Source organism: Stegastes partitus, unplaced genomic scaffold (assembly GCF_000690725.1).
Source record: "Stegastes partitus isolate 25-593 unplaced genomic scaffold, Stegastes_partitus-1.0.2 Scaffold406, whole genome shotgun sequence".
Lineage (NCBI taxonomy): Eukaryota > Metazoa > Chordata > Actinopteri > Pomacentridae > Stegastes > Stegastes partitus.
Genome location: NW_007578137.1, coordinates 65952 through 90331, shown reverse-complemented (window position 1 = coordinate 90331; position 24380 = coordinate 65952). Strand labels below are relative to the sequence as shown.

At 40.7% G+C, this 24380-nt stretch overlaps 2 protein-coding genes across 3 annotated transcripts in view; one reads left to right on the top strand and one right to left on the bottom strand.

Annotated features, from left to right (window-relative positions):
* The first annotated feature begins 1261 nt into the window (after positions 1-1261).
* The window catches only part of veph1 (ventricular zone expressed PH domain-containing 1), an 81564-nt gene continuing 58445 nt past the window's right edge, over positions 1262-24380 (top strand). For both annotated transcript variants that reach the window (XM_008285520.1, XM_008285519.1), the window contains exons 1-3: positions 1262-1399; positions 1578-1796; positions 6351-6525. In XM_008285520.1, coding sequence (XP_008283742.1) covers positions 1262-1399; positions 1578-1796; positions 6351-6525 — 532 coding nt within the window. The remainder of the gene's footprint in view (positions 1400-1577; positions 1797-6350; positions 6526-24380) is intronic.
* ptx3a (pentraxin 3, long a) lies at positions 12602-21676 on the bottom strand. The gene is made up of 4 exons (XM_008285518.1): positions 21335-21676; positions 18564-18723; positions 17640-18076; positions 12602-14570 (listed from the first exon to the last, which is right to left on the bottom strand). The coding sequence occupies exons 1-4, from the start codon at positions 21471-21473 to the stop codon at positions 13921-13923; spliced, it is 1386 nt and encodes a 461-aa protein (XP_008283740.1). The 5' UTR covers positions 21474-21676; the 3' UTR covers positions 12602-13920.

The window sequence follows — 24380 nt, the reverse complement described above, 5'->3', positions numbered from 1 at the left end:
TAAGCCATTTTAAGGCAGGAAGAAATCCATTTCATGGAGAAAAAAAAAAAGTATGTGTAACTTGAAATTGAGGTTTAATTACTGACCAAAGAGGGACATTTACCAGGAAAAACAGATAACATGGCTTTATTCAATGATAGCATATTCAATTCAAAAGAGCTCACTAATTATGTTATATCTTGTTTGTTTCATTAGTCCAAATGCTAAAATGTGAAAGTAGTCACGTGTTGGGAGTGTTTCTTGGTCAGGATCAATGACTTACTGAAGTCTTCCCTCTCAGCATCATAGCAGTGACAACAAGATTACCAGGAATTACTGCAAGCAGTCACGGTGCTCGTTGCCAGAGTGTGTTAACTTTGGACAGAGCCGGACTAGCCGTTTATCCCTGTTTTCAGGGTGTATGCTAAGTTAAGCTAACCAGCTGCTCTTGACAGATATGAGAGTGGTATCAATTTTCTCGTTTGACTCTTGGTAAGAAGGTACACATGGATATTTCCCAAAATGTATATTTTATATTCCTTCTTCACTGGCCTACATCCGCTTCTGTTAGTGTGTTTCCTAGGACCCAAAATTGCAAAAAAAAAAAAGAAAAAGAAAAAAATGCCAATTAATACTTGTTCAGAATTGATTGTCTTAGTCTCAGCGCCTGCATTTATTTCTTGCTGGAATATTATTTTGTATACAGAATTATTATCCCAGCTTTTCACTGTCTATAGTTAATTTGGTCTTCCTCTCCCTCTCTTTTCCCCTCTCCTTCAGGACTCTGCTGTAAAAAGACTGCCTTCTCCAGAATATGCCTTGTCTCCACGGTAACAGGCCTCAGGCAGACCCAGAAAAGCATTGGGCCAAACTGGTCCAGCTTCGTCCCGCCTACCTGATCCCGGACTGCACTAAGGATGATTTTAACAAAAATTAATGACTCCATCATACATCCTGTATTTCTCCACGTATTCAAAGTATTTCTAGAAGTTGGAGCATGTTCCCATGACCCAGTATGCCTTAAACCTGAAACTTCTTTTCTATTCTAACTTGAGACCAACTTAGAAAAGCATTACTTTCTATTGTTTTGGGATCACAATGCAAAGAACTGTGTATAATATTTAAATCTTTTTTAAAACTGTGAGTTAAAACGTTGCCGTCTGTAATTCAAGATTGTCCCGCATCATTATGTCGGGGATTTACTCCCTCTCAATCAAGAGGTCTTAAACTGTGCAGCAGCAGACCCAGATTGGTCTGAAAGGAGTCCTAAACCAGGGTCAGGATGCACCAGCTGTTTAGCCAGGTGCTGGGTCAGAGGGATCTATCCAGAGCGGGAGATCTGTTTTCTCTGGAGGACGCAGAGATTGAAGACTGTCTGTCTCAAGCTCTGGACCAGATCAAGGTCATCTCCTGCTCACCGGTCAGTATGCATGTTTAGATGGGCACAGCCAACACATGGTTGATAATTATGCAAAAAAGTACAGGGCAGATGTCAGCTGAATTTTTTTACTTATTTATGTTCTTGTGCATAATTCATCTTTTTTTGTCCTTAATTTATCATTGAACTGCTAATTTTGCAACCTGTTGCTATCTGACAGGACTATTTGACCAATGACAATGACCAAGCTGTGGTGGAGATTTGCATAACACGCATCACCACAGCCATAAGGGAGACCGGCTCCATCGAGCGACACAGCACGGCTCTGGTGGGACTGTGGGAATCATGTCTAGAACATAACCTCACTCCGCAAGGTGAAAACACAGAGGACACGCCGCACGCCAAGATAGCGTCTGACATCACCAGCTGTATCCTGCAGGTACACAACAATGTTTCATGCTGTATTTTTTTCACCAAAAGCAAATACATTTCCTCACACTTGTCAACGCTTGGGAAATTGTGTGAGCTCATGATATTTAGATTTTTCAGCAACATCAAAGTTTATTTTCTGTCAAAAGTGTCAGGTGTCAGTGAGATGATGTCTCGTTGGCAAGGGTTTGGCACACGTTTGGTAATGCCATATCCATAAGATATGCAACAGATTTTTCCTCATCTTACAATGCATAATAACTAGGGTTGTCCCATTCATGTTTCTTTGCCCCTGATACTAGTCATTTATCATTTAGTATCTTCTGATGCTAAGTCTCAATACAGTATCATTTTCCTTGATAATACACGAGTTATTAAACTCATGTATACGCTTGACAACTTAATAACTCTGCATTAAAAAAAGTTGCATTTCTGCACCAAAGCTGCTCCTAAATGTCTTACAAGTAGTCACAGACTTTGTTGTAAAGCCCCGATAGGGTCCTGTCTGACATATATTGTGAAGAGGACGGTGTGTATTGTGACCCCACAAACTCCAAAATGCATTTTAGATAATGTGTTGTAGATTAGCTGTAGTTAATAGTTGTGCGACTAGGTGGAGGCTCTTACTGTTTAATACTATAGTGACCTGAAGACGCAGTCAGTCAGACTATGGGCAGTGAGCTAACAATGGGCTACCATGACAAAGACTTACGTGAGTCTTAATGACCTCTTGATAAAGCTTACGTTAGTATTGGTTTTATCAATAATGATTCGTTAATATTTGCATCTCTAATACTTTCCAAAAAAATGTGCTTTCCCTTTCTGACACCCGTGTGACAGTGGACATAAAAAAAGTGTCAGACTTAGGTTTGTGCCAATACGATCAGTTAAAAAAAATGCCTTAAACAGCTCTGATCCTGATATTTGAGAGTGGGGAGGGATATCCCTGATAGTAGCACTACTTTATACCTACATAAAACCAACCACAAATGTGTATCAGTACACATCATGCAGAGCAATGCTGGATGCAGTTATGGTCCAGTTCATCTCATGTGTGGTATTGAATGACTGAAGGAAACCCACTGAGGCTTTGTCAGCAACACTAAAATATCCGCCAACGATGACATTGACAACACTTACGAGCTAGAGGGAAAAGCATCTCCAGGAGGAGACAGTGAGACAGATGTAACATCGTTAACAACATTACATCGGTGGCCACAGCACAAAAGGAGTGTGTGTTGATGTGATGGATTTAGTATTCAGGTCTTTTACCAAAGTGAAAGCAGCAAATTTGCAGTATAAAGACACTCAATTCCAAAGGTGTAGAGTATAGAAAGCCTGCACTGAAAATGTCAGCAGTACTAAAGAATAAAAAGTGAAGGCTCTCTTCATACAGACACATTTCCCTTTTAAGCATTTACAATCACATTTTCAATTTTTGTTTTGTTTTTTATTAAGAATGCTTCACTGGGTATATACTAGTTTACATTTACTTTGATGTACTTTAATATGTATATAGGGATTAAGGGGGTAAAACTGTACAGTTTGAAGATACAATTGGGTAAATTCTATAAAAAACAATTTTAATTTAAGTAGTTAGAACCAAAGTATGTTTTCTTTCCCACTGAACTTCCTGCTACCCCTAAGCTCTACTTTGCAGCCACTGAAAAGGGTCCAGATTCTCAGGTTTGGAATCTCTTGTCCAAACCAGCACTTAATGCAAAAAGTGGCGATGCACTTCGCTTTTTTGAGCTTTTTATTTTTGTTTGGTAGCATCTGTACTTAAAGCTGTGGACAATGGGCCAATCATATGCTCAGATGTTCACATCTTCAAAATATCAGCTTGAAAGTTCTTGTGGGCACTCTGACATAGATGAGGAAGGTTGGAAACAGAACGGAACGAAGGAAGGCAAAGTGAGTAAAAATCATCACAAAATGATACAAGCAGTGAACGTACAGATTAATGATACATGATATCCAGTGGTGGGTTTTTGTATTAAGAGTAAATATACTTTATGTAATCAATGCTGAAGGGGGTTGAAAATACAAATACAATCTTTTCCCATCAGACTTCCACAGCTAAAAAGCTTAAAAGCAGTGGGACTCTCTCCTCCACCTTTTCTCTCCCTTCTCCCTATTTCTTCAGGAATGGGAATGTGCTTAATACCTCCGTAATGAGCCTGATTCCTCAGGAAAGGCACATATACACAAACACGCACACACACCCACATAGTTAGAGGTGAGACTAAAAGTTTTGACAGCACTGACGGCAGCTCCTGGCTCTGATGTCCTAACTCCTGCAGTTATCGGGGGAGCACTTCTACCTTTATCTCTGATCTCTTCTATTCTCTCTTTACCTCCTCGTCATTTTGAACCCACAGATGCACAAACACTCGTCTCATCTTTCCTCTGAAACTCCCACAGAGAGGAGGAGAGATGTAAGGAACAGACTCTAGAAAGAAGGCTTTTCATTAGCTCTCTGCTTGTGTGTAACGCACACACACACACACACACACACACACACACACACACACGTGAACAGGAATGTCGAGCCAATGATGGCAGCTTGAGTGTTTTTTATATGGACTCCTTGATCTGTGCTAAGCCTGACATTAAAGTGACTCTGCCTAATAAGATGTAAGAGGCAGAGGGAAAGACAGGATGGATGAATAAATCTGTACATCCCTGCATGAGGAACCTGCCAGGGAGCAAAAGTGTCCTGGTGGACTTACACCTCATACCCACTGCCTCTAGCTGCCGTCTTTACATTGTGTGTCAGACTGACTACAGTGTATAATCTGAAATAGCTCCTTGCTGTCAGAACAACATGATAGGCTGTAGTCATTATTTTATATTCTGATATATTTGTTGCCAAATGAATGCACTATAATTCAGACTGGTGGATTGTTTGATAGCATAAACTAGTTGGTGGAATAATAACATTTTTGTAAATACAGTATCTGCACTGCCGCCATGTGGCAGAATAGAGGCATGACAGTGTGAGAGACCGTGCTCTCTGAAACGCTGATGGTAAATATCAGTTTAAAAGACATTTTGGGTGTTCTGAAGAAAGAGCAGATGTTGTAAAAGTGGGCAAACAAGTTTAAAGTACAACATCTCAGGTGTGTAGTGAACATACATTTTGTATCAGACTGTCCTGCGGAGGGTGCTGGTGCTTTTCAAATCCCCTTCCTCCTTCTTCCTGATGTAAATGTTGAGAGAACAAACTCCTGCATGTGGCTGTGACTTCCAATACGACACAGCCTCGGTTCTCTCCCCTCAATACTTGCATCACATGACATATGCCAGCATTTGCAGTTTGTCTGAGAGCCTGTTTTAATCTCTTCTGCACTCCTTGTGCTGCTTGCAAGTGCTACTTGCTGCTGGTGTTTATTGTTTGAAGTCACTAAATATATGTAATGCATGCTGTTAATGAGAATATTTTTAGGCTAAACTGTGTGGTGTGCTGAATGTTAACACCATGCATATACACCAGCAGCTACAAAGGACAGGCACCTGCTGTTATACTTAGCCACTGCAGATATTAAGAAGTAAAGGCCGGCACTGTGAAGTCAAGCCTGCTTTGCTGCCCCTTCTTTTTATTTAACAAAGACTGGAATGAGTAGAATCTTCATCAAACAGGTCCCTGCTTCTATCTGTGTCACTCTGTGTGCTATTGATCTGTATTCCAGTCGCCGTGTATTGTCCACGCTTTGCAAAATGCCTTTTGTCTGTGTGTGTGTCCTGCATACCCCAGTATCTGAACAGAGAATCTCCAAACCATTCCTCCTGGCAATATTAGAATGCTTTAACCACACATATTTAAATACAGTTATTCCATTTTTATATCATTGAGCTTGTTCCGTAGCCCTCTGAACCCCAAAACCTGTCTGTGTTTTTGAGACTCAGGTTATCTTAAAACAACAACAACAACAACAACAACAACAAAATGACTCCATTTGTCAGAGCCAAAACTGACTGAATCATTGGATTTTCAACTCTTCAACGGTCCTTGAACTACTCATTTGTGATGTGCAGTTCCATCAGAAGACTAAATCTTAGCTTAATACGGTGATATTTAATCAAAATGACATTATTCTAATCGTCTCATTAAAAAATAGCCAAAAATAAATAGTTTGTATTGGACTGATTCTGTGATAGACAAAAAAAATGTGCACTTCACAGCACAAACAAGGCTTCATTAGTTGCTCAGTTGTGACTAAAGGTAGTTTGACAAAAGTTCAGGGACTTTTGAAGGGTGAGCTGCGGGCTGTGTTTACTCAGATTAAATTAATTAAAAATTACATCGTAAAAATGTAAATTGTAAAATATGTGTAGTATGTAGAATCACTATTTTTCTAGTATTGGTAACAAACGCACATGGGCTCCAGAGGTCCAGAGGTTTGAAGTAAAGAAATTGATACTTAATGTTTGGATGAAGTCTTGTATTCGGTTGTATTTGGCTTTGTAAATGACTTAAGCAAATTCCCCCTTGTTGCCTTTTCCCCGAACATATAAAACAATCACCATCAACTCAACCTCCCTTCTTTTTACTTCTTCTCAGAACTACAGCTGTCCGTCAGTCATGGTTCTGGCTGTTCCAGTAGCGGTACGGTTCCTGCAGAGAGGGAACAGGGAGCTGAGCAGGAACATGTCCAGTTATCTCTCCCTGGCTGCTATAGCTAAGGCTGATCTGCTGGCTGAACACACAGAGGCCATAACAATCAGTGTACTGGGAGGTAAGACACACACACACACACACACACACACGTCCAAACACACAAAAAGGAATCTTCTCTCTTCTTTATTTCTGCGCCCCCAGAAAGTCACATATCTCCTTATTCAATGTGTGTGTAGGCATGTGCTTTTTGGGATTACAAAGAGAAGCGCAGAAAGAACTTTGCAGAGAATCTCTGCTTAAGAAGACACTTTGAAAGGATTTTCCAACAAAACCATTATGGCTGCTATTGTATTCATTTAGTTGTTGACGGCTGACGTGGGTTTGGCTTGTAGAAGTAATACTTGTTCAGTCTTCTTATGATGGATGTTAGCAACCCTGAAACAATGGAATCAACTGTTTTACTGTAGTGGAAAAAAGAATTACTGCTGTAATCAGCAGTTGTAAAACAAACCTTTCAGGATAATAATTATGGTAAATAGCAGCTGTTACAAATCATTGTTTTCCTGATAGAGCTTTGATGCAAGATGGAAATTCATATATAAGGGGTAGTTATGATCATTAGTAAAGGACAATTGCTGTTTTGTCTTGTGCAGTTTGTTTTTGTCTGTGTGTGTGCTACATAAGCACTATTTAAAGGGGTTCTGTTTCCTCAAAAACAGCGTCGTTGTTTTCGCTCGAATTGCTGCTTGCACCTGTTCCATCTTATCCACACGTTATTCTGTTTATGAACTGTTGCAACTTTTCCGCTTATCTCACACATTATCACAAGGAAAAACACCACAAAGAGTCTTTGTGAGGTGTAATGCTCCTTGGCATTGATTGTACAAATCTCTGGAACACTACTGGAGGGATGGAACACCATTCTTACAAAAGATGTTTGGTGTTTTGATGATGGTGATGGAGAGCGCTATCTTTGATCACAAAACTTCCATACTGGTTCACTTGGGTTGACATCTTGTGACCGTGAAGGCCACAACACATCATTTTCATACTCAACAAACCAGTCAGTGACCCCTTGTGTCCTGTGGATGGGCCATTGCCAACCTATCTCATCTGGATTGAACTGTTTCATTGTAGGCTAAAGGTGACTATTCAGAACATTTATGTATTGGTTTGCAATGATCCTGCCCTCTAATGGGACAAGTGAAATCCAAACCATGCCAACAAAACTCTCTCTGAAATATAACAGAGCCACTGGATCCCCTTGCTGCTGGGGTCAAAGGTTCAGATTTTGCCTTTATTTTTGTCACCCATCACACACACACCTACACACACACCTACACACACACCTACACACACGCACACACACACACACACACACACACACAGTTTACAGACCGGGTAACAGACCAAGAATTCATTTGTCCCCACAAATGATCAGTAATCAAATCTAATCTTTCAACTGCCAAATATTTCTAATAATTTTACAGTATGTGAGGAAGTGCACGTATCCTCTGAAAGCAGAACTAACATGATCAAACAGCAGCAAGGTGACACTGTCCTCAGGCACCGATGCGATCACTGTTTTCTTCAACTTCCCTCCTTAACAGCTCAGGTCAGGAAGGGAAACTGAGCTGACCTCTGGTCAGTCGTTAAAGACGACTCTCCCTTCAAACCTTTTTTCAGCCCTTTTAACCCTTGTTTTTAACACAGATGCTGTTCAAGCTCATTAGTGAAGTGTAGGTTCATAGTCCATAGTTAACCCTACCTGGTGGAGATCTGTTTACCCCTCAGGCCTACACCTACACACACACACACACACACACACACACACACACACACACGTGCGTGTGCATAGGGGCTCAGTTAATAGAATGTAATTTCTCCACTAATAGTACACTTATTCGTTATAATTATATGAACATATTTGCTTTAGGGTGCATATGTGTATTTTTGTCTATGAACACTAATCTGTGCTTTTAGGAGCATGCTAAACTGAACACACACGTACAGTGCATGAGACTAATCAGCTCACCCAGTACCAGAGTGAGGTCCTCGATGCTCCCATCGAGCACATTTACTGCCAGCAGCTCAGCACATGAAACAGCTTAGCTCTTTACTGTCTGCTTCATTTTACAAGTGAAATTTTTTGCCCGATTTTGGGCTGAAATAATAGATGGAAGATGCTTTGCACCTTTGGCTCATAAAAATGTGGATGAAAGGAGAGAAAACAAGTCCTGCCAACAGGAAAACAAAAATCAAGTGTTTTTCTGACTTAAATTGCTCCATTAGACTTTCATATGGGTACTGTGTTTTAAACAAGTGGTACCCAACAGGATTTGATGTTGAAGTAACTGACACTAAATGGTAACTAAAGAAGGAAACACTACAGCTAGTCTCTAGAAATACATAGTCTTTGCATATCTGTCATGACAAATCAGCAAATGTATTTCCTTTTAAGGTTCATCCTGGTGGCTTATTTGGGAGAATAGCTGCAGTTAAGGTACACTGTCAAGGTTTTCTCCACAAGTAATGCAACCAAGCAATGTTTTCACAAGTTGATCAGTTTTTGTATTATGTGCAAACATTAAGCTGCATATGATGGGATTCTCCTGAATAACTGGAGGCTGTGGTAACACACCCACAAAGGCAGGGAAGATTACCAACTTGTAAATACTGATGTAAATAATGTGTAGTTTAAACTACAAGACACATTGCACCTTTAAAAAAAATAAATCTTACAAAACACTTGCTTAAGAGATAAACCCAATTGACAAACTTTTCTACTCAACTGTCGTAGTTGCTGATTTGGCATGAAGACATAATCTATTTACGGGATTTGCATCTTCTGCTTCTAAAGAAACATTAGGATAACAGTAAGTAATAAACCCAACTCCATGCTTCAAATGCATATTTTACAGAACTCACATTTCTTTATAGATTTGTTTTGCTGACTGGCTCTGGAGCAATAGAACCTTGTAAGAGCAAAATGCAATTTCATGCACTACGCATGCCTTTGTCCTGTTTTTGACATTTTCTTTTTAGAATAACAAAGTTTAAATATAGTTGACACTTTGCCATGGCTAGCAGTGCTGCTGTGAGATGCACTGATCAAGGACCAAATAACAACTTAGGTTATTAGTGTTGGCGTTGTTAGATCTCCCTGAGACTTACACCACAGTCAAACTCATTCCTCTGATAAACTGTAGAAGCTAATAATGAAGTCCTACAGTTGTATTGCTTTGCCGTTTTAACCTTTACACTTTACGGTCCCCACACATGTATCGAGTTCCTGAATGTTGGCTGCTCAGGGGACATATACTCATTATATTTGTCTCAAAAATATGGTCCTGATATTCCTTTCCAGCAGATTTATGAGGCCCCCAAAGTCATCACATAATATCACATCACTGGACACTCATGTACACTAACACACACAGTGTAACCTGGCGTTCTTTGTGAACTCAAATAGAAGCTGAAAGAAGAGAAGAAAAGAGAAAAAGAGACACTGAGGATAAAAAGTTGGGATAAATTGAAAGCTTTAGCAAATATGCAGTCGAAATCCAGCTTGACAGGACTCGATCAGCTGATGGTTAATTTTATTTCATCTGGAAACTGACACACATGTATTTATATTGGATGGATGAAAGCGCACAAGTCATGCTGGAAGGCCTATTTCATAACGAGGGAACTTCATGTCTCCTTGGGCAGTTTTTAATGCAGCCGAGGCAGTTTTAAAATTTCATCCCCGATTGAATCTCACTGCTCAGGCTCATCTGCTGTACTCTGACCATTTCAACCTCATACTGCCTTTTTTTAACAATTCTGGACCCTGGATACCTCTATTCTGAAATCACAACATAAATACAAGAGAAGGCTGATGATGGGTTGATTATGCAAGCTAGCAGAATGGATAGACTCTTGCTTGGTGTCTATCCATTACTAAGGCCAAGGCCACTTTCTTTTTATGTTTTTTGAGGGCAACATGTTGGTGTATGACTTTGCTTTATTCTGTACTTTGCTGTATTTCTATCAGCACATAGGGAGCTTTACGGGCATATGTGTGTGTGTTTCGTTACAAGGAGCCAACAGCAGGATACAGCTTGAAGGCTTTATAGCTACAGCGGGAGTCAGTCATTATCAGATGTCTCACACACACGTTTACAACATGTGGGCTTGCTTTGGCCCCAAGGGGATTTGGAGCCAAGAGTTCAATCCTTCATCATCCATCTATAAGTTAAACTTGATCTTAAAGAGGGAGGTTTGGTATGTGTCGTCTATCAAAGTTACATGTCTTTTTTGGCTGCACTGCTGCAAAACATATATAGTTACGACTGCTCTGATGTGTAAGGTTAAGGGATGGCAGGGCGAGAAGAGCGAGGGAGGTAGGGTTTGATGGAAGTGAGTTTGAAAGTTGATGTTTCCATTTCGTAACAGTTGCAGAAACAGTTGGAGTCGACACAGAAGTTGGAGCTGCAGGAAAAACCTGTGAGCCCATATTTCACTAATGGGCCCATAGCAGGATGTACCATAGTAAACTGTAAGCATATGTGAGCAGCAAAAATCATGCATGCTTTTTCTCCACGGTTGCAGTGTACTTTCAGTCCCGCTGTCATTGTATTTCAAACAAAAGGTTAAATATAGTTTACAAAAGTATGCTGATGGCATATGTCTCTGATTTATATTATCCATACTGTATGTCACAATCTGTGCAACTATTGTGAACTTAGTGAGCAAACAGGATGAATTTAGTTGTTGCCCTGCAATAATTTTGAATACAGCTAAAGACATATTTTGAGTTTCAAACCTACATTCATGTTATTTTTGTGTGCATGCACAGCCCAGTGCAAAAGTATTGGGCACTTGATATGTTCTTATCAATCACACAATACCATCAGAGGGGTGTGAGATTGGCCCAAAATATTTAGTAGCGTGAGATAATGATCTCACTAATACTGGTCATGGGCATAAAGAACAAGGAGTCCTGCAACATATGCTATAGCCCCAGTGAAAGATGCTAAATCTATAAAAGAGCTGTGGGAAGTTCTCCAAGATGTTTAGAACAACGTAGCTGCGAAATTGGTGCTGTTTTAATGACAAAAAATGGCCAAACTTATAGACTGTATAAGAAGTTGGGTAAACCCTCTATGACATTCACCATCGGTTTTCTGAAGAGCAGGTTTGAAGCCTGGTGTTGTAGCTCTGGCAGTTGTCATCTTAGCAGTGCCTGACTTTGTCTAACTCCCAGCTAAACCAAAAATGAGCAAAGAGGTGGAGTTTGAGTATAGCTGAGGCATGCCATGGATTGTTCTATGATACACCCATAATAATGGACAACTTCAAGTGAGTGGGTCATATAAAAATTCACTTCATGTGGAGTTGTCCTGAGCATAGAAATTAGCGAAAGAGATCAAAGCTGTATTTTTTACCAGGTTGTGGTCATGTTTATTTCTGCTGTAAAGTGGGTCATTTTAACACTGGAGTCCATGGGGATTGACTTGCTTTTGGAATCAACCTCAAGTGACCATTTATGGAACTGCAGTTTTGGCACTAAAATGTTGGTTTCATTTTTTAGCCATGGAGTTAGCTGCTTAGCCATACCGGTATTAAGCTGAGTTTAGTTTTCTCTCTCTTTCTTTTTTTTTTCTATTTACAGCACTTTGTATGAAGTCCACTGATAAATACAAACTACTCATTGCATCGCAGATGCAGTCTCATTATTTGTTGCTAAAAAGTGCACACTTGCACAATCCTGTATATTTTTATGGATCTTGCCTCAGCTAACACCAAGTGCATGAAGAATCAAATACTCTTTGCTGATAAAGTAAAAGACAAATGTAGCAGTATGATAAGAAGCTGATTCACAGAGCAAAGGAGTAAAAATCCTTACCAGTGGATATATGGATTATGTTGGAGCACAAATGGTAGAACTGGTTGTGTACTAACCAAAGGTGTGGTGCTTTGGTTCCTGAATTTTTCTGTTGACATATCCACGAGTGGCCTTTAGCAAGGCACTGAGCTTTGAAATGCTTCCAATAATCCTGTTATTGTTGTGGTTGTGCTTCGATGAACACAAGTTGTAGAGAGCTATATAAGCAGTTTATTTACTGAGTTTATCTTTAAGCCATAAGAGGACTCCATAGTTAAGTATGGTCTTGATAAGCTTTGAAATGACTCGGAGACATTGACACTGCTTATCCAGCAATGTGGTTACTATAACTTGACATTTTTATTCATACCTCACTCTCCATTCATCCAGTCATGTTATGCAAAATAAATTTATGTACAAAATACATTCAATTTCACCTTTTCACAAGAACACAAGTAATTTACATTATAATACATGACAACTTAGTCCATAAAAGATTAGATTGTGTAAACATTGTCCTCACTTTCTTGTATCAAATTCAACAATGTCAATCTCACATGACAAATATAACACTCTTATTACTTTATGCAGTATCAAAAATGAATACACACAAACATTACCCTAGAAATAAATGAAAACTACTGACAAAAAAAACCTAACAACACAGACTTGGAATTATATAACTCATACGAATGTAAACACTATGATGAGTACAAGTTTAGAAATGTAAGATCTTTTAAAAAAAACGCTTTAAAAGCTTTCACAAATTCAAGAAGATAACAATAAAATAATAAGTTGCTAAAATCTTTTCTAGAGTTGCTAGTTGGCCATGCTTAAAATGAAAGCAAGTACAGCAGTTTTCAGTCACGTAAGAATTCCACACATCATATGTTGTTCTGCACATGACATTAAAATACATCATAAACACATTAGTGTGATGCCTTCAGTTGTAATGTTGAATGATGACATTGCTAATGATTGTTCCTACAAGACTGCAATGGTAGCAGAGCAACTAACTATATTTATATGGTAAAATTCAAAGGGGAAACAGATTTTGCATTGATATTTTAAATAACTGCAATTGCCAAGAATCTACAATTACATGATAATCTCTTGTAGTTGTCCATGACCTCTTATTTACCTCTCCTCCATGGCTGTCTGGTGATTACTCTGTTTACTGGCTCAGAACCCGTTCACTTTGACAATAGAGTCTTTGTCTCTCTTGTACTCTAATTAAGTCTTTGGTAAATGCTGCTTGCATCACGTTTTCTGCTACGTTACAAGTTTTCTAAGCTGATGTCCGTCAGTGCGAGTGTGAATGTGTGTGTTACAGCCTCAGTTCAAAAGGTTAGGTTACAAAAATAAACTTCAGTCTCTCACAGCAATTGGCTTTCTCTCATTTGAGCATGTCCAGTAGAGTTCATTGCAGCATTAGCATTCATGATGACAATGGAGATGAGCAGGAAAGTCTTTATAATACCAAATTATTTTAAAACTGTATCTATTAGAGGAGCAAAGATGATAAAAGCAGTTGCACATCTCCTCAGTGTTAGGATTAAATCTGTTGCGGATTTTCATGACGTTGACGATTATGATGATGCTGATGGCGATTTCCTCTATGACGATGATAATGATGATGATGAATCAGTTGATGAACTGAGCGCCTCCATGTGGCACCATCTCCGTCACACCCCACGCCACCGCGCTCCCCATCTGCTGGCAGCCCTGGCCTTCCTGCAAAGCCAGCTGGGAAATGTCCTCCTCTGACAGCACCCTGTCCCACATGTTCACCCCAGTCATCTTTCCAGCGAACGCCAGCTTAGGATCGAACCCTCCTTCAAACCCTGCCACGCCGCTACTTGAAGACGTGGGGCAGCAGCCGTTTCTCTCCTGCCCCAGCTGGAGTGAGCCTCCCTCAGGTAAGACGTGTCCCTCGGCCACTCCGGGTGTGGAGGCCACCTTTTTACCGCCTGCCCACAGGGACGCCAGGCCCTGCTTGGAGGACCAAGCCCCGCACAAGTGGATCCACTGTCCTGGGTTGACCACACCTCGCGCCTCCACCAAGTGAGCCTCTCCTCCAATGGTGAAGAGGGCAGAGGTTTGGGCAAGCAGCAGCTGGATTTCATATGGGTTGTGGCGGTTTCCATAAGAGAACAGCACGGTTTTGTTAGACACGGTGGTTGGCTTCACCCACATGCAGACAGTGAAAGAGGACAGGGAGAGGGGAACATCTGGTATGACGGAGGTGTAGATTCGACGGGAACGCATGGGGAAGAGGAGGGCCATCTCACAACCTGTGCAACACAGAAAGTGAGGGAGTATTAATTTGAGTACGTTTTTCATTGTTTTGAGCAATGACAAATATGCCCATTATGAAGAAAGTGGTATTTTTGTTCAGTCACACTTGAAAATTGTGTGTCGAATGTACAGGCAATAGGCAGCTCTTTTAGGCATAATTATCAATCTTTGTCTGTCATGACCAGCTGCTGAAAGGTCCAGAATTCCTCCTGCAGGTTAATACTTGATCAATGCAGTCTCACACCAACATGATTTAGCTACATTGGTCCGTGCTGCAAAATGTATAAGTTTTAATAACAAAGGTTGTGAAATTGTGAGATGTTTTTTGTCCTGTTCTTGCCTATTAACCTGTGTCCACATCATGGGACTTGCAAGTTGCTTTTTCTTTGAGCATAAAAACAGCAACAAAGTTTGTAAAGGGAGATTGCCTCTTTACTTTTCGCCAATATGCTTGCTCATTGGAAATCTTTGGATTTGTTGTGTTTTCCATGTATACCTCTGTAGGGGCCTGACATTAATGAAGCAGATACAAGACTTTTACTCCTGTGACTGGTTTTGAGCTCAGTTCTGTTTTTTCATTGAATTTTTACACTGATGCATTTTCATTCATACATTCAGTCTTAGTGAGTAAATATAGTGTAGGTATGTTGATCACATTCCTGGATAATAATAGTTTACAGATCCCAGTGAATTACAGGTAATGAAACCCTGTGCCTATCCAGATGTCAGATCAACATTTATGTAAATCTTTAGCAACATCGTTTATCTAAAGAATTTTACAACAACAGTGACAAAAACCCATTAAAAACATGAAGCAAAACAGCTGCACACTCAGCCAACAGCAAATCTTACGTTACGCTCACAAACACACAATTTTAAACGATGCAAGTAACAGAATGCCAAAAAAGAGAGAAGCAACAACGTGCATTGTAAAGGGAATTCAAGAAGGCCTTTGTGGTACCACTTAAGAAATAGCAAAAAAGTGGATTTAAGCTGGATTTGCCAACAGCAATTTCATGTTTAGTAAATGTCACAATTTTTACACCCAAACCCTGTTTATTTAAGTTACTGGCATTCAAATGTGATTTGCCTACATTTGATGTAAAGTTGCTGTTTGCATGTTGTGTTCATTAGCTTTACTGTAAACAGAGATAAAAATTGGTTATCACTAACATAACAAAGGAGATAATTTTTAGTGTCAACTATTTGGCCCTATAGTGGTGACATAAGACAAGAACTGGGCCTGAAATTCACCCTTGGGGGACTTCACATTTAAAGAGGGTTGTGGATGAGGCTGTGAGTCCTATAGAGATACATATTACTACAGATTTAACAATATACTACAGTTAGTTCAAGTCAGCAAAGCTCAGATTATTTTACAGTTGCTGAATCCTGCTGCTGCTTCTACTATACCATATTTAAAAAGCTGCAGTGTATGGCACACCCTCCCTACACTAAATGTTGTTTTGAAATTTAGGTGGCATCATGGGACACAGTCAAAGTTCAGTTTGTGGTCAGGTGATGAGATCATGCACCACCGACTCTCTCTCACACACACACACCTCTCTGGGTCATCTGGTTCATTGGTTTGTTCTGCTTCATTTCATCTTCTTTTCCCTCTTCTTCTGTTTTTACTCAAACAAACATACTCTCTCACAAACAGTCCTTTTCAGACTCATTCTGCATTGTGCGGTCGACTTTTGTTGGTTAATCCTTTGGTGCGTAAAGCAGAGAGAAACTGTGTGTGGTTTGTGTTTATATCCCTTTGAGTGAGGCCTTTCTGGGCAATTTGGCCTGTATTACATAATTCAATGGAAATGCAGTTTGTGCTGAACAGCTCTGTTGGAGGTATAGTACGCTGGAGTGCATGTGTGTATGCAAACATTACACACATTTAGTTCGCAATTTGGAAAGCTCATGCCTATGATCCTACTCTGCATCCCTCATTTTTTATTCTTCTTCATGCTCTGAGTTTTCTCCATCATTTTTCATCTCCCTTTCCTATTCTCTCTGTTGTTCTTGCCCCACCTCCCTCCCAGCCTTCTCTTTTCCCTCCAGTTAGCAGACCCTCTCCCAATCCCCTAAAACTGCAGATCCCAAATATTGATGTTACATTTGTCTCCGGTTTCTGCCAGTCAGAAAATAATGATGAAAAAAAAGTCATTTTGAACTAGATGTGTGTGTGTGTGTGTGTGTGTGTGTGTGTTCATGATGGTTTCCATCTGGTTCTACTTTCCCTGGGTGCTTTGGTGTGGTTTTTGTGGCGACTGGCTAAGGATTACGCCTCCCTCTGCTCTTTATGTAGGCCAGACTTACAGGTGTGTCTACGTGCATGCATGACATGAGTAATATGGCTTGTCCTGTTATTTTTTGTGGCTTTTATTTGATTTATTCAAGGAAATGAAGTTGATAAGAGTGGTGCCTTGGTCCAAGTTTACTGACTCAAGCTTAGTCACTTAATCTGTAAACTTACATTGTTTTTAGTCAGTGTTTAATTCCCGGGTGGACACCAAAACCAGTAACTCTGTTAACTGGAACCACATTGTGTAAATACGTGTTTGCCCAAAGACTGTAGGTTTGTATCCTTATCTTTAAAGGTTTCATATGTTCTGTAACTTTTTCGTCTGTAATTGAAATGTCATTATAATAAGTAGTAAACCAGAAACCGGAAAGAAGAGGCAATTAGTGAGGTTTATAGAGGTGACCCCATACTTGCCTGCCGGCTGTCTTCTTTGACTGGACTGTATCAATATTGTTAGTAAGTGAAGGTAAAAGGTTAGGATAGGTGGCTACTCGAGGAGGACAACACGCCTGGAGACAGACAGAGGAAGTGCAAAAGGTATTTAGGACAAACACAAGCATGATTGGTTGTCGGACGTTGAGAAGCAAGACCCAACAGAGGGGGGTCTCATTCTTTTAGTTCAAGCGTGACCTGAATGTGTCAGAGCTGAAAGAAAAATGAAAGAAGGCTATTTGGGTGGCACAGTAAGAGTGATGAAGACAAATACAAGGAAATGGAAACAACGATTAAAGACAGATTGTTTATGGTTAGACTGATGTCTCACCTGCAGGCAGGTGTCTTTGCCTCGATGACCTCACCACCTCCCCCAGCTCCCCCTTCATCTCCTGCAGCGCTGCCAGCACACTGTCTAAAGCGGCTTCTCGTGTTGTGACCTCTTGCTCCCTGAGCCCAGCCCTTCCACCGCCTGGAAGCTGAAATCCTGTCTTGGTATTCGTCCCCATCCCAGCTCCTGTGCTGCTGAGGCAGCTGGTCTCCAGCTTGGCAAGTCGGGACACTTGTGTTCGTGCTGTGGAGAGGAGCTGCTGTAGCATCGCCTCCAGGTGGTTGGAACTCCCGACAGAATTCCCGGCAGCAGACGTACGATCTCCAACCTTGAAGCGCTCCAGAGTGTCTCTGAGACGACCCTCCAGCTGCAAGGCCATTCTTCTTCCTGCTGTTTCCACCGCAGTGCCACAGGAGCCTCCATACTGGGCCACAAACCTGACAACAGACCAACACACAAGATTTAAACCTTTTCAACTGAAGAGCTTTAATCCTTTCAAGATTCTTTCAGTACAGAATTTGGAAATTACATTTAAATTGAACTGAACTGGATGAATTCAGGGTGCCGTTCTTATGCAGAGTGAGTTTGACAGAAAAATAATCAAAGTATTTTTTTAAGGACGACTGTGAAAAAAATCACCATTACTAGTTTCACTAATTTAAACATTGGTTTTCTGCATCTTTTATGGTTCATACTGTTGTAGACACCTGCAACCAAACGATTATCCAGTTCAGGAAAAGAATTATAAATGGAGCAGCAGTGAAAATAATCATTAGTTGTCACCCAAGTTTAACAAGTATGTCAGTGGTGCAAGAACCCCAATACTAGTGTTTGCATTTCAGTGGTAAATGACAGTCTTTGTCATGTCTGACATCCATTACTTGGCATTGATTGCACAATTTCTCATTCATTTTTCCAACCAACCTTAACATTTCACTGCGCAGCGATCCCATCTCCACCTTTATGATATCATCTGCGTACTGAAGCAGCATGTTCTCTCTCATCTGACTGTTCTCCAACATCGAGAACATTTTGTCCCATTTTGTCAGGTCCGGAGAACTGCAGGGGGCTGAACTTGGTGTGGCTGCAAAGAGGGATGGTGAAAAGAGGAGGGAGAGAGAAAGGGTGGGAAAATAGAAAAAGTTAAGCTACCCACCGGAGGATGAACACCCTGCAGCTTTTAGAACCCTGTACAGCACTGTCTCCTGCACCTCCCCGGAGACAGATGAACTGTTCTTTCACAAAGTCTCAGGATTTCCTCCTTAATCACTTCTTTGCTCGCATGTCTACACATTCTGGGCTTCATAAAGGAAAAGTGAATTTGTCCTTAAAAATGTTTGACAAGCTCAATCTATTTACTAGATGCAGTTGCAGATGTGGCCTCAGAGAATGTTAAGCAGGATATGTCAAACTTTTTTTCAGATGTGCTGAGTTGAAAACACCGTGATCTCTTTATCACTGACAGAAACCTCAAGGACATAATTGTAAGGAACAAGAAGAAGAAAGTAAAAGCTAATTCTGCTGGAAGTGCCGACTGCTGTGAATGCTGTGGCAGAGATAGTGGAGGTAGATAGCTGAGCAGCCGGTTAAATGAAGAGTACAGGTGGGAGCGAGATGGGATGTCAAGTTGTTGAGGAGGGAGATAAGAACGAGAGACAGAAATAGGACAATTGGCTCATAAACCAAAAAGCTCTGGCTGCTGCTTTCCCTCTGAGATTATCTCGATTTCCGCTGCGAGTGAGGAGAAAGACGGAAGGAAAAGGAAGTGGAAGACCTGCTGAGTGGAGGGAGAGAGATAACAAGAGCAGTGAGAAACATCGGGAAGAGGGGGATAAAACAAAGCCAGGGGGTAAAACAATCCAGGAGTGAGAAGATTTATCAGACACACTGTTCTGTTTAACATTTGAGCCTTTCAGACTCTTGTTTATACCTGCTAAACCTAGTCCAGAGGGGCATTTTTACAGGACTGCTTGATTTGTTTTGGCTTCATGTCCCCAATGTTCAAAGTAAATTTGACGGAAGGTTCGTGCACTCTGCTCTCTGTGACTTAACAGTGTAAAGGAGCAGGTCTGACAGTGGTTTAGAACTGGTTTTAGTGGATATGGAGGAAGTCCAGTTTAAAAAAGGACCTTTTAGGATGAGATGTTTATCTGCATTTTTGATAAAGGTGTTTTATTTGTTAAAATTCTTTCTACTTTTCTCACGCAAATGACAGAATGTACATTTGTTTCAATCAGTGCGCAGGAGAAAAGAGACACATGGCAAATTTCTTAATCAAGTCAAGATGTGCTGACAAAATGTATTCGCTAAAGTATAGGTTTACTCGTCCGCTACATGTAATTTTTCAGCCCGTCTCTCACTTTAAAATGAATTGTGTCACGACCTCACGTTGCCCTCATTAATTCAAATTCCACTCAGAAATTCAGAGAAGTGAGCAGGTCAGAGGCAGTGATCTGTGTTTCCCTCCAGCCTTTGACCTCCCTCCGTCCTCAGACACCTGCATACAAACTGGGCTTCGATCACGTGATTTCACATTTTCAAAGCAATTATGAACTGTTGTGTGTTTCTTTGTCCTTCTTGCGCCCCCTTTGGCAAGCGTAACTAACCTTTTTCCCCCACTCCTGCTGGAATTTGTGTGTGTGTGTTTTACTATTCTCACTCATTTGTTTGAGCCGCTCTAATTTTTCGCCCTCTATAACGTTTAATCACATTACAGACTGTGCCCAGTTTCCTGCCTGTTAACTGCTGGTGCAGCAATTACACCTCCTGCCAGGTTTAAAACAACAAATAAATGCAAAATGCAAGCTGTGAAGGGCCTGCTTCTCTTTTTCATGTGCACACTTGAACACATTCTTCTGTCTCACACATTCACCCCACACACACACACACACATACACACACACAGCACTACACAATCATGCACGCCGAGAAACTGTGATGCTTTCCAAAACAGCTGAGAGAAGAATTTCTTAATGATATACTCTAGTGTTTCTGCAATTGGTGGCCAGTCATTCATGTTGTAATATGTGTTGGTTCTATTAGCAGCTGAAAATGAGCCCTGCTGTTGTGGCTCAGCGTATTATTTGATGCTGCTCATCTCTGACACAGACTCTGTTTCTGCCAACAGTTTGAATGTTTTCTATCTCTTAAAACATACTAAGTAGCTGAACTGTCCAAAACTTACCAAAGGGAGCATAGTCACATGTCGGCCTTGAATTTCTCACAGAATCATAATAATAGCTCAGTAGACATATTTATTTAAAAACACTTTGTGTTTTTTTTGCAACCTGTGCAGCATGTACAGTATTCCTGGACACACAGATTTGCACTTCTTCTTCTCCGTCTTTCTCTCTCTCTCTCTTTTTTAACCTCGCTGTCACCTTATCATGATATTACTGTTAAGTCATAGTGAAAACACACCCTACACAACTTTCTCAATTTTACAGTTTCTGCCCATGTTTGATGATTCATACCTATACATCATTTTCAGACTGAAGATTAAATCAAAACCTGTTGCTGCTCCCCTGCAGTTCATTAACATTGTAATGGCAAATACAGAGCATATACCTCCCTGTCCTGATCTTACCTCCCACACAGTGCCGTACATGAGTCCCAAAAGATGTACATTTCATTTTCTAGAATTCAGTTACATAGCAACCATGTAAAAACCTTAATTAGATAAATCACACACTTACGTTCTGGCGTTTCTCCCTCTGTGATTTCATTGTAGTAGGTGTCAGCGTAGTTGACCTCGATATCATCCTCATAGGCGAGAGCGAGGCACGCACACACTGACAGCACGCACACTGCCTGGGGGAGCCTCCACTGAAACATGCTGCTGCCGCCGCCTGGGTGTGTGTTTGAGAGAGGAATGTATGCAGAGGTGAATGAGTGAAGTTTCAGGTTTGTTACCCGTTTGTTTCTCTATGTGTGAGTGTTGTGTATCAAAGTCCCAGTCAGTAAGTGTTGTGTTTGTCTCTGCTGCTGCTCTCTGTCTGTCTCACGTTCTGCAGGTCTGCCACCCTCTTTTCAACCCCTCACTCTCTCATACTGTATTTGTCCCTCCTCCCTAATGACTCCCCACCTCTCTCTCTCTCTCTCTCCCTTTCTCTCCCATTCTTTTTTTTGTTAAATGCTGAGCAATCCTTTGGCAGGAAGCCCAGTGGTGTAGAGTACTCCAGCCGGAGAAATGGGGCTGCCTGGGCTCACACATGCACATTTTTCTTTACAATACTTAGGAGAACTTTGCAATGATTCTACTTTATTTATCTGTAAACTTTAACCTGGTTACCATAACTCTTAGTCCCCTTCTTAAAGGTAGAGACTTTATAACAACTTGGGTGATATTTCTTGTTTTCTATCACAGTAACTACTGAGATCTGGGAACAGTTTTGTCAGTCTGACAAGATGTATGATCTGACAGGTTGTAAACAAGTTTACTAATGTATCAAAACCACTTTATTTGACATAACCCCTAAAATGAGCACATCTGAAGGACAGTTGTGTCAGGCTCAATTGTGGAAAACACGATCAATCAAATTCAAGCCAAGACATCTGCAAATGCTATGTTTAGTGTTTAAGTACTGACTTCATCGTTTGTCTTCCTAAAGCTTCTTAAATATGGCTTTCCAATCTTGTCTGATCATCTGCTTGCGATTCTTGCCTCGACAGACAGACATTTCACAACACGCAAGTAGTGATGTGAAACAAGGAAACATTTTGGTACACCTCACTAATTAAAATCAGTGTCATACGCATGATCCAGACTCAAGCGTGACAGAAGGCTGCAGGATCGTAAATTTTATTAGCACTTTGCTCATGACCTCTCGTGATGCTCCCATCGCCTGCATGCCATCCCCAGATTTCAACCCTGACTTTGATGAGTGCAATACTACTACCAAAAAAGGCAGTACCGAACCCCACAAAAATAACATGTAAGCCGCAATAAACCCGAATAAGTCGTCACCCCTGAAAATTACACCTTAAACTAACTATAACTGTAAACCCAAGCTCTTACTTTTGTCTTTGATCTGCACTCATACCCGAACCTAATCTTTATCGTAGCTTAAACCTCATAACTCTGTGACCTTTTAACCCAGTTACCACACAGAATCACAGGGTCAAACACACAGCAAAAGTCAACTGAGGAAGTGAAGAAATGTTTGAAAATTTCTCTAAATCTCCATCCTTGTGAAAGCATTCGGCTCTCCTCAGCGTAGAAGCGTAAAAGCGGCGCTCGGGCCTGTGACTGAGGTGGTGAGTAATGCGTCGTTGGAGGTAGCCTGTATGTCGTAATCAGATATAACTGCAGCTCCTGCGACTCACAGAGAGAAAAAAAAGAGAGGGAAAGGGAGAGAAGGAGGTAATGGAAGGGGGGGGAGGAAGCAGAGAACACAAACTTTCCTGATTTATGCCCCATGCAGAGCTGCTGTGCATGTATGTGTGTGAGGGAGGTTTGAGTGGAACCCAGACATAAGGGCTTTCTAAATGGCTTTATTGTTCTCCTGCTTCACTCTGTTTATTTATTTATTAGCCAGCCTCACTGTTTCTGTGTGCCTATATTTGTGTGTATGCACCGTATGTGCGTCTGTATGATGTGTGAACTGCCGGTGTTGTGTGTGTGTGTGTGTGTGTGTGTGTGTGTGTGTGTGTGTGTGCGTGCACGCTGGTTTGTGTATTTTCAATGGGATGGAAATAATGACTTCCTCATGGGATTTTAGGGTATGTATACTCTCATCCCGCTACCCTCCCTCCATCCTTTCTGTCTGCCTGTGTCTCTCTTTCGTTGTGTTTGTTTTCTCTCTCGCAAATACTTACTGAAACACACACTTGTTCACTTGTTATCTGAGTGGAACAGCCTCTTCATTCAGACAGCTGCACCGAGAGACAGAGCGAGTTGTCTGGGATGAAGGGGGAAAGTAGCAAAAACTGCTTCAGTTAGCTCTCCATTACCGCTTGACATAACACAATGTTGGTTTAATCTGCTGCGAGTTCATTAAAGTTTTTCATCGAAGTGTGGAATTTAACACGGTCCTACACCTGTCTGCCAGCTGTGCAGTTTTTTTTTCTATAGTGCTGCTGTCTGGTAGGTCTTTCTGAATAATAATTTAAAAAAAAAAACTCTAATGCACATGAAGTGATGTTTTTATGTTTCTTTCAGCAGCCAGGAGGATTTGTTTGGGATTCATATAATTGGAAGTGAGTAGCCGATGAGAATAGTCACTGCCAAAAGTTACTGACCAGGAAAAACAACAAAAAAAACAAAAAGAGCCCCACCTCCAAAAACTCATATATGAAAACGTAGATGTTAAAGGGAGAGACACAGGAATACTAAATATGCAGTAATGACACTGCAGTAGATTAACTGAAAATATTGTTTTTAGTCGCTTTTATGGCTTGCTGCAGGGCTGCAAATGTGTTTTTATTTTTAGGTTTATTGGCAAAAAAATTTTAAAACAATGTACAAGAGTAATTTACTACAGAAAAACAGGAAAACCATTAAAACGTGGTGTAGTCAATAACAACAATCAAGGACAAAGAAACCTCAACATGAAAGGCACAGCTGAATAAAAACATGTAATTATATATTAAAAATTCTAAGAGGAAATGATTAGGGAAAGATAAATAGGTATATGTAAGTGAAAAACCAAAATAGGCAGCACAATAGTGCAGCGGTTGGGACTCCTACCTCACAGTAAGTAGGTTCTGGGTTCAAACATGCTGGTCAGCTGAGGTCTCTGT

What these genes read in the sequence shown, in the direction of transcription:
- ptx3a (XM_008285518.1), bottom strand. Translation starts at nt 21,473, where the DNA reads ATGTTTCAGTGGAGGCTCCCCCAGGCAGTGTGCGTGCTGTCAGTGTGT. An exon ending in AGAGGGAGAAACGCCAGAAC is followed by an intron (nt 18,724 to 21,334) that starts GTAAGTGTGTGA and finishes CCCTCTTTGCAG; the next exon opens with CCACACCAAGTTCAGCCCCC. An exon ending in GCAAAGACACCTGCCTGCAG is followed by an intron (nt 14,571 to 17,639) that starts GTGAGACATCAG and finishes TGTGTTGCACAG; the next exon opens with GTTGTGAGATGGCCCTCCTC.